This window comes from Scyliorhinus canicula, chromosome 9, assembly GCF_902713615.1.
Source record: "Scyliorhinus canicula chromosome 9, sScyCan1.1, whole genome shotgun sequence".
Lineage (NCBI taxonomy): Eukaryota > Metazoa > Chordata > Chondrichthyes > Carcharhiniformes > Scyliorhinidae > Scyliorhinus > Scyliorhinus canicula.
Genome location: NC_052154.1, coordinates 187,977,345 through 187,998,002, shown reverse-complemented (window position 1 = coordinate 187,998,002; position 20,658 = coordinate 187,977,345). Strand labels below are relative to the sequence as shown.

Genomic DNA, 20,658 nt, shown 5'->3' with positions numbered 1-20,658 from the left:
ATAGAACAGTACAGCACAGAACAGGCCCTTCGGCCCTCAATGTTGTGCCGAGCCATGATCACCCTACTCAAACCCACGTATCCACCCTATACCCGTAACCCAACAACCCCCCCCCTAACCTTACTTTTATTAGGACACTACGGGCAATTTAGCATGGCCAATCCACCTAACCCGCACATCTTTGGACTGTGGGAGGAAACCGGAGCACCCGGAGGAAACCCACGCACACAGGGGGAGGACGTGCAGACTCCACACAGACAGTGACCCAGCCGGGAATTGAACCTGGGACCCTGGAGCTGTGAAGCATTTATGCTAACCACCATGCTACCCTGCTGCCCACTGTGTATAGATTGGTGAAACTGGGGTGAGAGGACACCAGTTTAAAGTGATCGACAAAAGAGACTGAGGCAACTTGAGGAAAAATGGTTTTCGCAAGGCGACTGGTTGGGATCTGGAATGAGTTGCCTGTGAGTGTGACTGAGATAGATTCAATCGTGGCTTTCAAAAGGGAGTCAGATGATTATCTGAAGGAATAAGATTTGAGGAGCTACAGGTCAAAGACAGGAGAGGAGACTAGTTGACATGGTCGAGAAGCAGCGCATACACGATGTGCCGAACAGTCACATTCTGTGCTTTCACTATTCTATGATTCTAAAATACGATTTAATGAGCCATGTGCTTGAGCTCAATATTCAGCAGGTCCATGGCCTAAAAGGTGGATGCTTGCGCTGACAAAAGTGACCACTCACCTTTATCAACAGCATCCTGCTTACCGATAGAGGGAGAGAGACATCTCATTGAGTTGTACCATGTGCATTCCTCTGGAAACTTCTGTATCATCTTGTTGATATTAAAGATCATCATAAGGTAAATGGGGTGTTGAATAATATCTCAGCAAGTCATTTATTGAATCAAAATGAGACAGCTAACAGAGTAGAGCCTGCTAATCACATCTCTTGCCGTTGTTTCATGACCTCAAAAGCAATTTGGTTACATTTCTGTGGCTACAAACCTTTGATTATTCATCGACATAAAGCCCTCACTATCAAAGACTCCAGGGAAAACTACGCCCTGTTTAAAAATATCATCAAACGATTAGAGATTTGAGCTGTTTTCTTTTTCCTCTTATGCAAGTCCATGATTTTCCAGCCATTAAGATAAATTGGAAAAAATTCTCAAACTGTCAAATGCATAGTAACAGAAACTCCACAGGCTCCATAAGGTGTATTTTAAAGCTGAGGTTTTTTTTTTCTTGAACAACAACATAGAACATAGAACATAGAGAAATACAGCACAGAACAGGCCCTTCGGCCCACGATGTTGTGCTGAACTTTTGTCCTAGGTTAATCATAGATCATAGAATTTTGGACACTGAGGGCAATTTATCATGGCCAATCCACCCAACCTGCACATCTTTGGACTGTGGGAGGAAACCGGAGCACCCGGAGGAAACCCACGCAGACACGGGGAGAACGTGCAGACTCCACACAGACAGTGACCCAAGCCGAAATCGAACCTGGGACCCTGGAGCTGTGAAGCATTTGTGCTATCCACAATGCTACCGTGCTGCCCTTAAGAACAAATTAATCTACACTCCATTATTCTACCATAATCCATGTACCTATCCAATAGCCGCTTGAAGGTCCCTAACGTTTCCGACTCAACTACTTCCACAGGCAGTGCATTCCATGCCCCCACTACTCTCTGGGTAAAGAACTTACCTCTGACATCCCCCCTATATCTTCCACCATTTACCTTAAATTTATGTCCCCTTGTAATGGTTTGTTCCACCCGGGGAAAAAGTCTACTCTATCTATTCCCCTGATCATCTTATAAACCTCTATCAAGTCGCCCCTCATCCTTCTCCGTTCTAATGAGAAAAGGCCTAGCACCCTCAACCTTTCCTCGTAAGACCTCCTCTCCATTCCAGGCAACATCCTGGTAAATCTCCTTTGCACCTTTTCCAAAGCTTCCACATCCTTCCTAAAATGAGGTGACCAGAACTGCGCACAGTACTCCAAATGTGGCCTTACCAAGGTTTTGTACAGCAGCATCATCACCTCACGGCTCTTAAATTCAATCCCTCTGCTAATGAACGCTAGCACACCATAGGCCTTCTTCACAGCTCTATCCACTTGAATGGCAACTTTCAAAGATCTATAAACATAGACCCCAAGATCTCTCTGCTTCTCTACATTGCCAAGAACCCTACCGTTAACCCTGTATTCCGCATTCATATTTATCCTTCCAAAATGGACAACCTCACACTTGTCAGGGTTAAACTCCATCTGCCACTTCTTAACCCAGCTCTGCATCCTATCTATGTCTCTTTGCAGCTGACAACAGCCCTCCTCACTATCCACAACTCCACCAATCTTCGTATCATCTGCAAATCTGCTGACCCAGCCTTCAACTCCCTCATCCAAGTCATTAATGAAAATCACAAACAGCAGAGGACCCAGAACTGATCCCTGCGGTACGCCACTAGTAACTGGGCTCCAGGCTGAATATTTGCCATCCACCACCACTCTCTGACTTCTATCGGTTAGCCAGTTTGTTATCCAACTGGCCAAATTTCCCACTAGCCCATGCCTCCTTACTTTCTGCATAAGCCTACCATGGGGAACCTTATCAAATGCCTTTCTAAAATCCATGTACACTACATCCACTGCTTTACCTTCATCCACATGCTTGGTCACCTCCTCAAAGAAGTCAATAAGACTTGTAAGGCAAGACCTACCCCTCACAAATCCGTGCTGACTATCCCTAATCAAGCAGTGTCTTTCCAGATGCTCAGAAATCCTGTCCCTCAGTACCCTTTCTATTACTTTGCCTACCACTGAAGTAGGGCTTGCATTTATCCAGCACCCTTCTCAGAGTAAACCATCCCAAGGTATTTTGTAGGGCCATAATCAGAGTCAAGTCAGTGATATTAGGACAGATAATCTAAAGATTAGTCAAATAAATAGGTTTCAAGCAACACCTCAGGTCAGGTTTAAAGCGTGCATTCCAGACATAAAGGACTTTGAAGATTAAAGGATTAGCATTTGGATTTATTGTCACGTGTACCGAGGTACAGTGAAATGTACTATTCTGCGTACAGTCCTGCAGATCGTTCCATACATGACAAAACACAGGACGTACGATAAATACACAATGCAAATACACAGACACAGACATCGAGTGAAGCATACGGAGTATAGTGCTACTCAATAGCGAAGATGCGTTAAGTTCATAAGAAAGTCAACCAGGAGTCTGGTATCAGCGGGAGGAAGCTGATTTTGAATCAGTTAGTGCGTGTTCTCAGACTTTTGTATCTCCTGCCTGATGGAAAAGGTTGGAAAGAGAATAACCCGTGTGGGAGGGGTCTTTGATTATGCTGCTCGCTTTCCCAAGGCAGCGGGAGGTGTAGACAGAGGTGTCGGGGAGTGGATGGGAGGTGGTTTTGTGTGATGGACTGGGCTGTATTCACGACTCTGTAGTTTCATATGGTCCTGGGCCGAGCAGTTGCCATACCAGGCTGTGATGCAGCCTGGTAGATTCTTTCTATGATGCATCTGTAAACATTGGTAAGAGTTAATGTGAACATGCCGAATTTCCTTAGATTCCCGAGGAAGTATAGGCGCTGTTGTGCTTTCTTAGTTGTAGCCTCGACGTGGGTGGACTGGGACAGATTGTTGGTGATGTGCACACCTAGGATTTTGAAGCTGTCAACCATCTCCACCTCGGCCCCGTTGATGCAGGCAGGGGTGTGTATAATACTTGTTTCCTGATGTCAGTGACCAGCTCCTTAGTTCTGCTGACATTGAGGGAGAAATTGTTTGCGTTACACCACTCCACCTGGTTCTCTATCTCCCTCCTGTACTCTGACTCAACATTGTTTGAGATCCAACCCACTACGGTCGTGTCATCCGCAAACTTATAGATGGAATTTGAGCCAGATTTTGCCACACAGTCATGTGTGTATAGGGAGTATAGTAGGGGTCTAAGTACACAGCCTGTGGGGCCCCAGTAATGAGAACTATCATGAAGGAGGTGTTGTTGTTTAACCTTACTGATTGTGGTTTATGGGTCAGGAATTCGAGGATCCAGTTGCAGAGGGAGGAGCCAAGTCCTAGGTTTTGGGGTTTTGATTTGTGCTTGGCTGAGATTATGGTGTTGAAGGCGGAGCTATAGTCAATGAATAGGAGTCTGACGTAGGAGTCCTTGTTCTTGACATGCTCCAGGGATGAGCACAGTTCTGCTGTGAACTGGTTGTGACGGTCGGCGAATTGCAGTGAAGCAAGGCATTCGGGGAGTATGGAGTTGATGTGCTAGGCACCGGTATGATGGTGGTTTTCTTGAATCTTGCAACAGAGTAGGGAGAGGTTGAAGATATCCGCAAACATGCCCACCAGTTAGTCGCGCTGGTTCTGAGTGCATGACCAGGGACTCCGTCAGGACCCGCTGCTTTCTGAGGGTTCACTTTCAAGAAGGGCAATTTGACTTTGGAAGCTGTGAAGGTAGTTATGGGTGTGTTTGAGGCTGCTGGGGCAGTTGACAACGGTTTATTTGTTTCCTATTCGAAACGAGCATCGAATGCATTGAGTTCATCAGGGAGGGGTGTACTGTTGCTGGAGATTCTACTCAGCTTTGCTATGTTGTTAAAACCTTACCACAACTGACAAGAGTCGGTGTCATTAGTCTGTGACTGTAGCTTAGTCTGGTATTGACTCTTGGAATCCCAGATGGCTTTGTGGAGATTGTACCTAGATTTCTTGTACAGGTCAGGGTCACCTGTCTCGAACGCCTCAGACCTGGCCTTCTGAAGGGAGTTAATCTCCTGGTTAAACCATGGCTTCCGGTTGGCGAAGGCACGTACTACCTTTTTTTGACACGCAATCTTCTGCACAATAGCTGTTGAAGTCTGTGACGGTGGTGGCATACTCGTTTAGGTTGATCGCTGAGTTCTTGAATATGGACCAGACCACTGACTCCAAGCAGTCACATAGGAGCTCTTCTATTGCCTCGGACCAGCATTGCACAACCTTCTTAACTAGAATCTCCCGCTTAAGTTGGAAGAAGGAGCACCATCTTGTGGTGCGATTTTCCGAAGTGTAGGCGGGGGATGGAACGGTAGGCGCCTTTGACGTTTGTGCAGCAGTGTTTAAGGATGTTGATGCCTCTGGTGGGACAGGAGATGTGTTGATAGAATTTTGGCAGTATACTCTTGAGGTCGGCCTTGTTGAAGTCCCCGGCCACAATGAACAAGGCCTCCTGGTGTTCTATTCCATTCCTATTTATAGCACTGTACAATTCATAAAGCACCTTCTTCACTTCCGCCTGGGGTGGGATGTAGACCGCTGTGATAATGGAAGAAGTGGACTCCCTGTGGAAGGTAGTATGGGTGGCACTTCACAGTCAGGTATTCCAGGTCCAGGGAGCAGTAGGTCGCCAGGGTCGCCACATCCGAGCATCAGGAAGAGTTGCTGAGGAGGCAAACCCTTTGCTTTGCACAATGACGGTGTGCAATCCATCCGGTGTATTGAGAAACCTTCAGGTTGTGTGCACAGTCTGGTGATGCAGGGGTGAGCCACGTCTCTGTGAAACAGAGCACACAGCAGTCTCTTACTTATTTCTGAGAGGGAAGTCTTGCGTTAAGCTCGCCCAGTTTGTTTTCGTTCACTTGGACGTTTGCCAGGAGTATGCGGGGGAGAGGAGTTTTGAAACCGCATTGTTTTAATCTCACCTGCTGACCACCACCTTTCCCTTGCTTCCTCGGTTGGCAGCTGCTTCTGGATGATCCTGGAATCCGATGGGAGAAGACTGACTTTGTGGAAGGTCAGTAGTTGTGTCTGGCAGGGTCCCGGGTGCTGGTTGCGATTTTGGGGTCGCTGGCGGGGGGGGGGGGGGGGGGGGGGGGGGGTATGCTCACGATCCGGTTAGGCCCCGGGGTTCTGCAAGTGTGGATCTTTCGGCGCCAGGTCGGGTTGTAGCCATCTGGGATGGCCACTTACAACCAGGAACAGAGAAGCTCGCAAAGAATAGCGGGTAAAATTGACAAAGCGAGATTCAGGCAGGCTCAGAGCCTGAAAATGTACATTTGCGAGTGAGGAATCCAGACGGTATCGAAACCCTGACCGATTAGCATTTTATGGACCGATTAGGATTTGATGGCCCATCTCCACCAGACAAAGGACTGGTACTTGACGACCGGTACAGTCCAAGACATTTCGGAGCCACTCCCTGCACTAGGGAAGCGTAAACAATGGGGTCAGTGACCGCTTTGGACATGCCCAGCCATCCAGGCACCCGCCCATTTTTTGGTTCGAAATCGAACATAGTGATCAGTGATCACCCAATTAGTGGGGTCCAAACTGAAGGACCGCCCAAAAGAGCCCGAAAACCCCCAAGCATAAGAAGAGAGTCCACCATGTGTTTGTCCTCTTTTGAATCTGTGTATGTTGCATGATCAATTGTGTGTGTAAATAAAGTACCCTTGGCCTTGAACTAACTAACTGGAGTTTGGCTCTTTGATCGATACCCGGTTGAACCTTGTGGTGGTATCATTTGATACCTGGCAACGCTGAGCATTAGAATATAGATATCAAAAGAAAGGATGGCAACCTCACTGATTGCCATTGTTACAGCAGAGCCACAGAAAAGGCAACAGGGTGCTCCGGGGGCCGGAGTCACTTCGCAGGCTGGGTTGGGCGCTCCGGGAGCCGGACTGATTCCTATACGAGGTCGGGGTCGGACTTCCAGGTCAGGCCTCTTCCGCTTCCAGGTTGAGGCCAGGGTTGGGTCATTGGAAGAGTTCTGCCGGGTCGGGTCGGGTCATGTGGGCCGGCCCACAGACGTCGGAGTATCTTCAGACCTGTAAGTAAACATAGAACGCAGAGTCACCAATGGTGGATCAATTATATTTGAGCAGAATTAGCAGGCATAGACATATTGAAATAAATAACACAGATAGGGAGAGGTGAGACCATGGAGGGACTTGAAAACATGGCTGAAAATTTTGAATACCAAGGCATCACTTAGCCAGGAGTCAATGTAAGAAGGCAAGAATGGGGCGAATGGATAAACAGGACTTGTTGCGAGTTGGGACATGGGCAGCAGAATTTTAAACGAGCTCAAGTTTACAGAGCGGAGAACATGGGAGGTCTCTTTTTTTTAAATAAATCAATTTTATAGATTAAATATCATCCTAAAGTCACCAGAACTGTATTTGAAATTGGAACTTCAAGCATTTAATGGCATTCTATCATGCAGTTGGCAAAGCTCCTCGGTAACCAGCAAAAAAAAAAGGCATGATTTATGCATTTAGTCATTTGGTGGTACAGCTGAGTATTACTGACAAAGAGACATCTTGTTGAAGCTTTTTGTCTTGCGCTCCCAGGAGAATCACAAGACATACCAGTGTCAAGGGAAGCAAAAACATATGACAAAATTCTTCGAACTCTCCCGACGCCTGGACGCAATTCTTCGCAGTGCGGAGAAACGGTGACATCGGCGCCGGCATGGTAGGCGCGGCGCTGGTCGAGGTATGCGCCGACTCTCCGGCCCGGGCCAGCTCAGGCCGGTGCACCGATTCTCCGGCCCAGAAGGGCAGTGCGGCCGTCAACAAAAAGCTGAGTCCCGCCGGCGCATCTAACATCCTCTGAGCCGGTGGGACCTCGGCGTTGAAGGGTCTGGGGGCGGCCTTTGGGGGGGTAGGGGGGTCAGACCCCGGGGGGGGGTCCTCTGTCGTGTCCTGGCCCACGAACGGGGCCCAACCGATCGGTGGGCCAGCCTCTCTGCTCCTCGGCCTCCTTTCCTCCGCGCCGGCTCCTGTAGCCCTGCTCCATTTGGCGTCAGGTCTGCCATGGAGAAGAAGGCCACTGCGCATGCGCTAGTTGTCGCTGGCCCAACTGCGCAAGTGCGGACCCCGTGGCGCCGGCCACTCCAGCGCTGTCCTAGCCCCCTGTGGGTCACAGAATGGGGTCCCGGAACAGGTGCCGATGCCGGGGTAAAACACTCACGTTTTTCCTGTTTCGTTGGCACTTAGCTGCCTATTGGGAGAATCCCACCCATTCTCTGTATGAATGGAGAATGCCCACGCTTTGTGCTCATAAAGCTATAAAGTTATTGTTCCCCTTGACTTTGCTGTCCTTGTGATTGTCCTGATGAGCACAAGGCAAAAAGCTTTGACAAAATGTCTCTTTTTCAACAATTTGTAGATTTCTTGAAAGCACAAACACGTCTCAGCAGAGGGCTACGAGTGAGCTTTCTTGTGGTGCTTTCACAGAAGGAAGTCGACAAGTGAGGCCATTTGGCTCATTGAACTTCCTTTCTAATCATACATGACACCATCAATTACTCCTTCCTCCGCCCAAGCAAAGATCTCCTTACCCTCTGCCCGATCCCCATGTGAAACAGCTCCTCATGGTAGCACAGTGGTTAGCATTGTTGCTTCACAGCGCCAGGGTCCCAGGTTCGATTCCCAGCTTGGGTCACTGTCTGTGCGGAGTCTGCATGTTCTTCCCGTGCCTGCGTGGGTTTCCTCCGGGTGCTCCGGTTTCCTCCCACAAGTCCCGAAAGACGTGCTTGTCAGGTGAATTGGACATTCTGAATTCTCCCTCTGTGTACCCGAACAGGTGCCGGAATGTTGCGACTAGGGGCTTTTCACAGTAACTTCATTGCAGTGTTCATGCAAGCCTACTTGTGACATTAATAAAGATTATTATTATATTTGCAACGCTTTCAATCTGTTTTATCAACAATCCACGCAGTTCCATGCTATGAACTGACTCCGAATCCTAAACTTTTCATGCCTTCTACATTATTTATATTCTATCCTTCTGAGAGGACAGGTTTTATTTCTGACCAAAGTCAAAGCTTGTTGGTTGTTGTAATTGTATCCACAAATATTGTGCTCCATGTCCAAACTAGAGCATCTGCCAACCTCAGCCTTATTTATCACCTTCATTATTCTGAATCAAGTCTGGTCTCTGTCCATCTTTCCCCTGCAAAAATCTCCCCTGCTGGCGGTCCGAATCCATCTCCATGACTGGTCTCCCTAAGGCCTGGAATCATCCTCTCACGCGTTTAAATCATTCCGAGACACAATATGTGGAGTTAGCAACATTGCAATCGCATTTGCTGCCTCTAGTTCTCAGTACTACCGCCGTATCCATGGAAACTCATTAGTGTTAAGAAGACGCTCATTAGTTTCTTCGTTCTGTTCTTTGTCAGAGGATGCAATCCTTCTGACATCGAAGCCTTCGAGCTTGTTCAGACTTGTTGGACAAAATGGTCTCCTTTTGGGCTAGATACTCTGTCATTGTATATATACAATATATCTATATATGCTGGGAGCGGTGGGAAAGTTAATTTGCTGGTTAAACACGGTAGGAAAAAATTCATTCTCTTCCTGTTGCTCCATTCATGCCCCAGGGGTAGGCTGCTGCCTGCTATTGATATGGGCAGTGCAGGTAATGGCACGCGGCACTGTCCTCTCCCACGAACCGATATCTCTGCGTAGCACTACTAAAACAGCGGTCTGTGCATGAAGTTCTCCCCCAAGACCCCTTTCAATGGTGTCTCACAAACAGGTTAGATCAGCATGACAGCAGTGGGTAAGCGATGCACAGCACTGCGCCTCAAACATTGCGAAGGGCAACAATTAAAACCAACTTCACCCAAAGATGTGAGTACCCCATGTCACCCAAAGCAATAAATGTTAATTTCAACATTGAATTCCATGCAGGCACTATGTAAACCAAGTGCATAATTTCAGCGTGCATTAAGACAAAATTAATTTAATCTACCTTTAATCAAAGTCCGTACGATCATATATTGCAAACCCAACACAATGAATGCATATTAGCTTATGTGTTCCTGACAACACTTGGGAACGAAGCATGGCCAGCTTTTGGTTACATTGTCTCTGAGTGTGTCTGAGACTAGATAGGCGTATTTGCATTGTAGAAGTCAAATGCTGGCCTTGAATCGGAGGAATACATCAAATGCCTTTGATATTTGATTTTGTTTCCCTACACATTACCCAGGCCACAGGGAGGAAGACTGCCACTTTTTTATAAAGAAAGTTATTTTTACTATCGGTGGTTATCACTGTTTCTTCACAGGGTCCCAGGTTCGATTCCCGGCTTGGGTCACTGTCTGTGCAGAGTCTGCACGTTCTCCCCATGTCTGCGTGGGTTTCCTCCGGGCGCTCCAGTTTCTTCCCACAAATCCCGAAAGACGTGCTTGGTAGGTGAATTGGGCATTCTGAATTCTCCCTCAGTGTACCCGAATAGACGTCAGAGTGTGGCAACTAGGGGATTTTCACAGTAACTTCATTGCAGTGTTAATGTCAGCCTACTTGTAACACTAATAAAGATTATTATTAATTATTAGTCCCAGCCTCTAAATATGGAATCTGTTTTAAACACTGTTCAGCATTTTATTTAAAAAATGATCAACTCAGGCATAATGGGTGACCCAAATAATATTAGGTCAGAGGTCATGATTTTGAAATGAATATTTCATGGTTTACAGTGCGTTAGTAGCAGATTTCCTCCAAATCTCAAATAGAAATGCTAGTTTCACCTCCATGACTTTCAGAAGAATCAATCAACATTGCAAAGTTACCTTTTCGTTTCATTTTTTGTTTATTTTATTGTCCAAAGTAGGGCTTATTTTTGTTGGTATCTTAGCAGTACAACACCCAGTTATATTTGTTGACATCGGAAAAAATGTGCTAATGCCTAAGAATAATAAGAATGTGCTTTGTGGAGCTCATTCGAATTCACTCTTTTCCCTCAAGTGCTCAGACAGCTTCGTGTCGCTGAAATACAATATGACTATTGTTGTATTTTCTTTTTCTCTTCGCACCATCTCTCTTCAGCTCCTGGATATCCCCCAGACTGAAATCGTCAGTTCGCCAAGGAAAGAGGTGTCCCTTAATGAGGCCACGAAGACCAATGATCAAGATTTAATGGATTGCAGCTCTCGCAGTGTAAGATCAACACGACTGGGATTAAATGTCAAATTGAGATTGGCAACGTAATTTAACAGATGACTCTTTTTATGGATTCTGATTCTTTAATCGTTCAGTCAGGAGGAAAGTAACGGAATAGCAATGTGACTTTATTTGTTTGCTTCTCAGCGTAGTGTGACCTATCCAAATGCATGTTCTGTGCAGGCAGGGCTATGAGTTGGTGATTAATCTGTGTCAGGTAACCCGTACATCAGCACTGCAGGGAGCAAGAGGATGCTGTAGGTATAGCATTGCTGTGAATCTGTACCAAGGTCTGCTTTCTGTGACCTTTACATAACGTTCCAACTCAAACTCCCGATTGCACTCAAAGAAATGTAGCTTTCAAATTTGACCCAAGTATTATTATTAGAATAATTACCTTCACCTTGTGAGGGTGTGAGAATCCCTTGCAGAGATTCACTTGGGTTCAGAGCTATGATGTGGACATATAAAGAACCCGTGACAATGCCAGGCAACCTGTTAAAATGACAATTTTATAGAATGATAATCTGAATAGTGATAGAGCATAGAACATAGAACATACAGTGCAGAAGGAGGCCATTCGGCCCATCAATTCTGCACTGATCCACTTAAGCCCTCACTTCCACCCTATCCCCATAACCCAATAACCCCTCCTAACCTCTTTGATCGCCAAAGGCAGTTTATAGAACAAAGAACAAAGAAAAGTACAGCACAGGAACAGGCAATTCGGCCCTCCAAGCCCGTGCCAACCATGCTGCCTGACTACACTACCGTCTTCAACACTTCCTGGGTCCGTATCCCTCTATTCCCATCCTATTCACTTATTTGTCAAAATGCCCCTTAAATGTCACTATCATTATCATGGCCAATCCACCTAACAGGCACATCTTTGGACTGTGGGAGGAAACCAGAGCACCTGGAGGAAAACCACGCAGACACGGGGGGTGCGATTCTCCCAAAACGGGAGAAATCGTAAAGCTGGCGTCAAACCCGGGCGGGTTTGACGCCAGCGCGCCCCTTCCCGACCGGGAACCGATTCTGGTCCCCGGTCGGGGCTAGCAGCCCGACGCCGTAGGCTCCGGCATGACGGGCTTAACGAATATCGTTAGCGCCGGCTGACGCGTCATATGACGTCAGCCGCGCATGCGCGGATTGGAAGACTCCAACCCGCGCATGCGCGGATGACGTCATCGCGTATTTGCGCGAAACCCGCGCATGCGCGGGCCGGGTTGCCCCTCAGCCGCCCCGCGAATGGATACTGCGGGGCGGCAGAAGGAGAAAGAGTGCGCGGGCATCGGGCCTGCTGCCCACGATCGGTGCCCACCGATCGCGGGCCCATGGCACCCTTGGCACGGCCGTGGTACTGCCGTGCCAATCGGTGCCATGGTTATGAAAAGCGAGTTTGTGACGCCGTTTTTACGAACAGCCAGACCAGGTGTGTTTGCCATTCGTAAAAACGGAGTAAAGGGCTGGGACTTCGGCCCATCAAACAGCTGTGAATCGCTGCCGGCCGTAAAAAAACGGCGGCAGCGATTCGGGTCGGGAGTTGGGCGGGGGGTGGGGGAGAATAGCGGGAGGGCGGGAAAAATGTCAGGAAAGCCCTCCCGCTATTCTCCGACCCGTCGTGGGGGTTGGAGAATTTCGCCCGGGGAGAACGTACAGACTCCGCACAGGCAGTGACCCAGTGGGGAATCGAAGTGGACCCCCGGCGCTGTGAAGCCACAGTGCTATCCACTTGTGCTACCCTGCTGCCCGATACAACAATAATTTTTATTTTTTTATTTTTATAAATTTAGATTACCCAATTATTTTTTCCAATTAAGGGGCAATTTAGCGTGTCCAATCCACCTACTCTGCACATTTTTGGGTTGTGGGGGCGAAACCCACGCAGACACGGGGAGAATGTGCAAACTCCACACGGACAGTGACCCAGAGCCGGGATCGAACCTGGGACCTCAGCGCCGTGAGGCGGTTGTGCTAACCACTAGACCACCGTGCTGCCCTCCGATACAACAATAATAATTGATCATGTAATCAGAAAGAAGGAAAAAGGAAAGATAATTTTATTGAAAGGAGGATCAGCTTTTCAGAAGAAAAGAAGAAAGACAATTTTTTATAAAGCACAAACAGTGACGCCAAAATTGTTCTGCTCCACAATATAACCCAGAATTGATCAAATTCCCTCCTGCCACAGTTACAGCTCGATAAGGAGCAATGCTCCCCGCCCCCCACACACACCTCCCTCTTTTCATTCAACCCTCTTGATTGGTTGTAATAAAGATTGTTTAAAATTCTTTCCCCACGAGATAGCTTTTACCAATCCCAATATATTTATTTTTTAATAAAAAGACAGTTTAACCAGCCTTTCTTGAGTCAAAGGAAAAGTTTATTGGCTATTAAAACCCGAGGAAAATAATAAAGATGTGACACATACGCACAGACACACACAAATCAGAAACGAAGAAGTCAAGAACTTGAGAATCAAAATTAAAAAGCATTAGAAAATCAGTCCATAATGTTACTTTCCTGTGCATTGCAATGTTCATGACTAGTTAAGATTTATTAAATTACAATAACGTGGGGAGAAAACAGTACTAATACCAGTAATGGACTGTAAACTATTAACAACTTGAATATGAGAGCTAATACAAAACACGACTATCCACAAAAACTTCTCACCCAGACTACCCAAGGTTGCAGTGTCACGTGATGTAGTTCTACTGCCACCTGGTGGTTGGAGGTCTAACATATTTACATACACAATTGCTTATGCACATAGCTTGTCAGTGAGGTGTAGATGGTGGTATGTTGCGGCCGTTACGTCAGGAGATTCTGGTCGAACTTTGGATCTGTTTATTTTACAATCTGTTGGAGACACATGTTGGCTTGTCCTGAGAGAGAGAGGGAGAGAAGGAGAACCGCGAGAGAGAGAGAGAGGAGAGAGAGAGAGAGAACCTATGGTTCTTCTTCTTCTTTTTGTCACATCCTGTTCTTCAGCCAGTTTTAACCAAATTTCACTGTGGATTGCTGAGAGGGAGAAATAGGCATGGCTTGCATCTACGGCCTATTTTGAACCATCTCAGCTTCCTCCAGAGGCCCTCAGCATCACAGATACCAGTCTTCCCCTCACTCCAGGGGAAATGGCTGAAGGCACTGGATAGTGCAAAGGCTATGGATCCTGACAATACTCCGTCAATGGTACTGAGGACTTGTGCTCCAGAACATGACGTGCTCCTAGGCAAGCTGTTCCAGTACAACTACAACACTGGCATCTATTCGGCAATGTGGAAATTTGCTCAGGTAATTCCTGTACCCAAGAAACAGGGCAAATCCAACTTGGCCAATTATCGCTGTATCAGTCTGCTCTCAACCATAGTGAAGTGATGGAGGAGATCATCAACAGTGCATCAAGCTGCACTGTCTTAGCAATAATCTGCTCACTGACACTCAGTTTGGGTTCTGCCAGGGTCACTCAGTGATTCTCCGGTCGCCGACGGCGAAACCATGTTCGGAGATCGGCTGGAGAATCCCCGTTTGCCCCGAAATCAGGGTCTGCGCACTTTTGCAATGTCCGTCCTCTCAAATCCGGCGTGCTCGGGGAGTACACCGCACGCCGTATGGATGGTCTCAGGACGTGACCTGAGGCCCTCCCCTGATACTCCGCCCCGATGGGCTGAGTTCCCGACGGCGCGGGTCACTCATGCTATTTCTTTATCGGCAACCGCGCGTGACGGCTGCGGACTGAGTCGAGCGCCGCCACAGTCGGGGGGGGGGGGAACCGTTCCGCAAGCAGTGGAGGGACTTCATCGGGGGCTGGGGGCACTGGTCGGCGGGTGGTCTGGGGTGGCGAGGCTGGTTACAAGGGGGCAGTTTTTGGCAGGCTGGGTATGATCGTGGCAGGCAGCATGTTGCATGGTGTGACCGCCGCAGGCCGCCACAGTGCACATGCACGGCCATGGGTCCGGCAATTCTGCGGCCATGTTCACTGGTAAAGTCGGGCGCTTTACGCTGTGCGGTTGCTAGCCCCCTCACCGGTCAGATGACCGGGGCAGCTTTCGTACGTTTCTTTCTGGCGTAACTCGCCACTATTCCCAGGCCGACGTCTCCACTTAGTCTGCAAATCGGAGAATCCAGCCCAATGTCTTTCTGGAGTTCAAGCTTTCGTTTCTGTAAAGCAGTTCTTTACTTCAGCAACGCGAGTTGGAGAGTGTTCTTCTCCTTTCAAGGTCTAATCACTTCTGCTCAGCTCTCTCAGAAGCATCACGCAGGAACCAATCACTGACTGTTGTCAGGCAGAATACTGTCCCCTGGCCAAGCAACAGGTTGCCACCAGCCAATCGAACTGACTTCCTCCAAAGCTGATTCCTAAGAGTCACTTGTCACCGAGTCTGTATCTCCTCTCCAAAATACAAAATCTAGGAACGTGCTGGTAAGCAGGCTATTTCAGCTTGTGTCCTCTGCTTAAAGTCACATTCCAATGAACTAAAACTAATTTTCGGCATTCCCCGGTGATTCCCACAGCAGGTGGGACTGGAAAATCTCCCCCGAGTTTCTTACACGGGAATGGGCTCCTCTGTCAGCCACTCCAATGTCCCTTCCTCCGCAGTAGTCCATGGTTGACAAATCCACTCTGAAAATGGAGATCGACACCGGGGGCATCGGTTACGGTTGTATGGGAGCAGATATTTGAATACATTAGGGATGGAGCTCAGATCCTGAATTTGGGCAGCATGACGGCCAAGTTGTTAATCCATACGGGGGGGAAACCCTAAAACTCTTTTGGACCACCAGTACGTCGGGAGCTTACAAAGAACGAGAAGCCCAGCTGCCTTTGATTGTTTTACAATGGCCACAGACCAAGCCTGATGTGAAGGGTCTGGTTGCAGCGAATCAAACTAAATTGGCTGGGAATCTTCAAAGTCGCAAACAGCAGTTTTCAACACCTCCTGCGAAGATACGGGAACGTGTTCCACAGTGATGAGTGTGCGCGGGGTCGGATCAAGGGCGTGAAGGTCAAAACGTATGTTGATCCACCTGTGGTTGCATGGTCCCTTTAAAGGGGAGAGCTCCACTGACCACATGACCGGCTCGAGGCCAATCGCGTGGGAGTGCGCGAACCCTGGCCAATGATGAGTTTGCACGGGGCCCTGGGAGCAGGACCCTAGGCAGTGTGGACCAGGGCGTTGAAGAGTAAAGACCTGTATGTACATTGTTCAGTGCCTGTTATCTATCTGCTTTTGTCTTTCATCAATAACCCCCCTTTTGTTTACGACTGGAAGCCTCCAGTGTATGTCTCGAACCGCCACAACACCAAAGTTTTTTCAGGTCAGGCCGAATGGCCACAGACCAAGCCTCCCTTACGCCCTGCATCAAACAGATGAAGCTGAGCTAAAGCGATTAGAGGAACTCTTTAAACCAGTGCAACTTTCCGAGTGGGCAGCCCCCACAGTCCCCGTGCTGAAGCCAGGCCTATCAAGAAGAATATGTGGGAACTAAACTCTCTATCAACCAGGCCTCCCAGGTGGATAAGTATCCAATCCCCAAAATTGAGGACATCTACGCCAAGCTGGCAGGAGGCCTCACTTACCACAAGCTGAGCCTTTGCGAGGTGTACCTGCGCTGGAAATGAGACAAGGAGTCGAAAAAATTCACAGTGATGAATACCCATAAAGGCCTACTCCAGTACATGAGATTACCTTCTGACATTTCTTTGGCCTGTGCTACTTTCCACTGTACCTTGGGAAAACTCTTTTAGCGTATCCCAAAAGTACAAAAGTGGTGGTCTGCCGAGGTGATGTTTTAGCCACTGGAGTCACAGGCGAAGATTAAAGATATTCAGAGATGTGGGAGTCCATCTTAAATGTGAGAAATGCACCTTCCAGACCACGTACTTGGGATTCCAAGTCGATGCCACAGGTCTACATCTCTCGAAGAAATGTTCAAAGCCATATGAGAGATCCCAGCACCCAGGAATGTAGCCGAGCTGAAATCTTTCCTGGGAATGGTGGACTATTATGGCAAGTTCATTCCAAACCTGGTCATGACGTTGGCTACACTAATTACTGATGAAATGACAATGTTGGTAATGGAAGGAGCAGCAAAAGGAAGCTTTCCACTTAGTGAAACAAGCTCTGCGATCTTCGAATCTCTTTGTTTATTTCCACCCGGGGAAGCCAATCATTCTCACGTGTGATGCCTCACCATACAGGATAAGGGAAGTTATATCCAATAAGATGGATGATGCATCAGAGCGGCCAATTGCTGTTGCCTTAAGGATGTTCTCGGGAGCGGAATGAAATTGCGCTCAAATAAAAAAGGTGGAACTGGCAGTGGTCTATGGTGTTAAAAAGTTCCACCAATATGTTTATGGATGGTGATTCATCGTAATAACTGACCACAAGCTGCTATTGGGTCCTTTGAGGTAGGACATGCCAAGACCCCCAATTGCCTCTGCCAGGATGCAGCGTTAGCCCTTGCTGTTAGCGGCCTACATCTACACCATTCAACACAGGCCAGCCAACCAATCCTCGAACACAGACGTATTGAACAACTTCACTTGCCAAAGCAGGTGGCGCCACCTGGCACTGAACGTCTCGGACATATTGCTGGTGTCATCTGGACACAGGCGAAATTGGTCTCGTTGAGATCCAGCATTATCCGAGGGGAAACGGATAATACAAACAGATCGGCACCACAAGACGTCTGAACAATTGGGACCCTACTTAACCCGCAGGGGTGAGCTAACCTGGGAGGATGGAGTAATACTTTGGGGCTCTTGAGTCATCGTTCCACCCCCAGTGAGGTAACCCCTCTTACAGAGGAGGCGGTGGTGTTGTGGTATTGCCACTGGACTAGTAAACCAAAGACCCAGAGTAATGCCCAGAGACTTAGGTTCAAATCCCGCCACTGCAGATAGTGAAATTTAAATTCAATAAATATCTGGAATTAAAAATCTAATAATGACCATGAAACCATTGTCGATTGTTGTTAAAACCCCACCTGGTTCGCTAATGTCCTCAGGAAAGGAAATCTGCCATCCTTACCTGGTCTGGCCTACATGTGACTCCAGACCCACAGCAATGTGGGTGACTCTTCACTGCCGCTCAAGGGCAATTAGGGATGGGCAATAAATGCTGGCACAGCCTGCAGTGCCCACATCCCATGAACAAATTAATTTAAAAAAAACAAGAATTACACAACGCCCATCCGGGCTTGTAATTACATTTGATGGCCAGGAATGGATAAAGCTATTGAGGAAGTGATACAACAATGTTTCCCTGCCAGACATAACAATTGCTACATCCTTCGGCCACTCTCCCTGGGAGAGACTGGGTCACCCATGATCTGAGTGCACGTCAACTAAGCAGGCCCTTTTCTAGACAGGATGTTTCTTGTCTTGGTATTTGCCCATTCCAACTGGCTGCTCGGACAGGAGATGGGGCCACGACTTTGGTGGCTATGGTAGACACCTTACTCCTGGTATTCACCATTCTTGGCCGACCAGAAGCCATTGTGTCCGATAATGGTGCCCCTTTTACTGGGGACGGTTTCCAACACTTCATTCAGACAAACGGTATCCAGCAAGCTAGGACGGCCCTGTATCATCCTGCGTCCAACGGGTTGGAGGAAAGGGCAGTACAGACTTTGAAAAATGGTGTGAGGAAGCAATCAGGACCTTTGCACCATCGGCTGGCCAACCTCTTATTGTCCTACAGCCTAAACTCTCCCCGCCCCCCACGCTACCATGGAGCCACGCCGGCTGAATTATTTATGGGCTGTGGCTTAGAACTCGTTTGGACTTGATATTTTCCGAATTTGGTGAGGGGGGCGGAGGCACGTCAGGTCTCCCAGAAAAATGAACATACTTCACACAAGGGTCACAGGTCATTCCAGGTGGCCTACCTGGTTCTAGTTCGGAATTGAGCCTTGGGCCCACTCTGGTTAGCTGGTGGGATCATGTCGCAATCTGGACCCATATCGGAAGTGGTAAATGTCAACAGCACGACTGTGCGGAGGTATGTCGACCACATGAGGAGTTGGGGGATGGGAATCCCTATTCCAGATCAGATGCGTCTAACTAGTGCCGCCGGCACTCCAAGGCCATTCCAGAGAAGAGGGAGCCGGGAATTTCCAAGTCAGCAACCGACAGCAGTCCGGGTGGGAGCTGGCGAGGCGAGCAGCCCTACAGGAGAGGTGGAGTCACCTGAACCACCATCTCCTGCAGACAGGAAGACCACCTCGAAGACAGTGGGGCCGGCTGGGGGGGACTAAGGAGGTCCACATGACTCGAAGGTCCCCGGACAGACTGACTGTGCGATGCACTTTTTTTCCCTCATGTCTCTTGACCTTGTATATCGCACTTGTATATAACCTGCTCTGGAAGATATAATAGGGACTTAAGGGGAGGGACATGATAGCGTGGCCCCTTTAAAGGTGCGGGCTTTGCAGTCCACGTGACCTGCTCAGGACCAATCGTGTGGGATCGCGAGAACCCCAACCAATAGAGGAAAAGTGGGGGGCCCTGGGACCAGGCAGTGTGAACCCTGGAGCTGGAGAATCAAGCCTATCCAGCATTGCTCAGTGCCTCTACAGAGTTACCTTTGGCGACTGTTTCTAAGCCCCCTTTAGTTATTCCTGGAAGTTTCCAGTGTATTGCCTCAAGCCACCACAACAATGTTGTTTTTCAGCCTCACATTCAGGAACGTTCAGTCAAAACAATAATATTACTGATCTCATAGTTTTTAAAAATAAATTTAGAGTACCCAATTCATTTTTTCCAATTAAGGGGCAATTTTAGCATGGTCAATCCAACTAACCTGCACATCTTTGGGTTTGGGGGGGTGAAACCCACGCAAACATGGGGAAAATGTGCAAACTCCACACGGACAGTGACCCAGAGCCGGGATCGAATGTCAGCAGTGCTCCACTGTGCCACCATGCTGCCCTACTGATCGCATTGTTGATGAATAATCAAATCATAATCACATCTCAGTTTGAATCAATGTCTGCAAAGTAAGATCCAATGAAGGTTCACCTGAAAATCAAAATTGATGCAGAAATAAAATGACATTAGTGATTGCCAGCTGTAGACCTACATATAACCTTCAGACAAAATTAATTTAACATTTGAGGGTAACGTTTCTAACTAAACATGCAGTCCAAATATTGGCAGGTTAGATGGATTGACCATGCTACACTGCCCCTTAGAGTCCAAAGATGTGCAGTTTAGGTGGGGTTATGGGGTTACGGGGAGTGGGCCCAGGTAGGGTGCTCTTTCAGACGGTCGGTGCAGACTTGATGGGCCAAATGGCCTCCTTCTGCACTTTAGGGATTCTATGGATTCTATCTTTTTTGAAATTCATAGATTTCTGGTTTGTTACCCAGTAAGGGTTTCCATTTCTTTACTCACCAGCTCCCAAATTTTGAACGTTTTTTTCAATTCATCTTATGGGACATTGGTGTCGCTGCTGGGCCAGTGTTTATTACCCCTCTCCGGTTGCTCCTGAAAAGGTGGTGGTGAGCTGCCTTCCAGAACTGCTGCAGTCCCTGAGGAGTAGGTGCACCCACAGTGCTGTTAGAGAGGGAGTTCCAGGAAAATCTGTGTCCAACGGGGACGGAAATGTACAACCCCAGGCCAACATTTGAAAACAATGCCCTAATTCAAGCACAAAACC

At 48.0% G+C, this 20,658-nt stretch overlaps 1 protein-coding gene across 5 annotated transcripts in view; it reads left to right on the top strand.

The window, feature by feature from the left end:
• Positions 1–20,658, top strand: part of luzp2 (leucine zipper protein 2) — a 373,042-nt gene that overhangs the window by 327,099 nt on the left and 25,285 nt on the right. For 4 of the 5 annotated variants that reach the window (XM_038808327.1, XM_038808328.1, XM_038808324.1 and 1 more), the window contains one exon: positions 10,871–10,981. The exons of the other annotated variant lie outside the window; for it this stretch is intronic. In XM_038808327.1, coding sequence (XP_038664255.1) covers positions 10,871–10,981 — 111 coding nt within the window. The remainder of the gene's footprint in view (positions 1–10,870; positions 10,982–20,658) is intronic. 5 annotated transcript variants of the gene reach the window in all.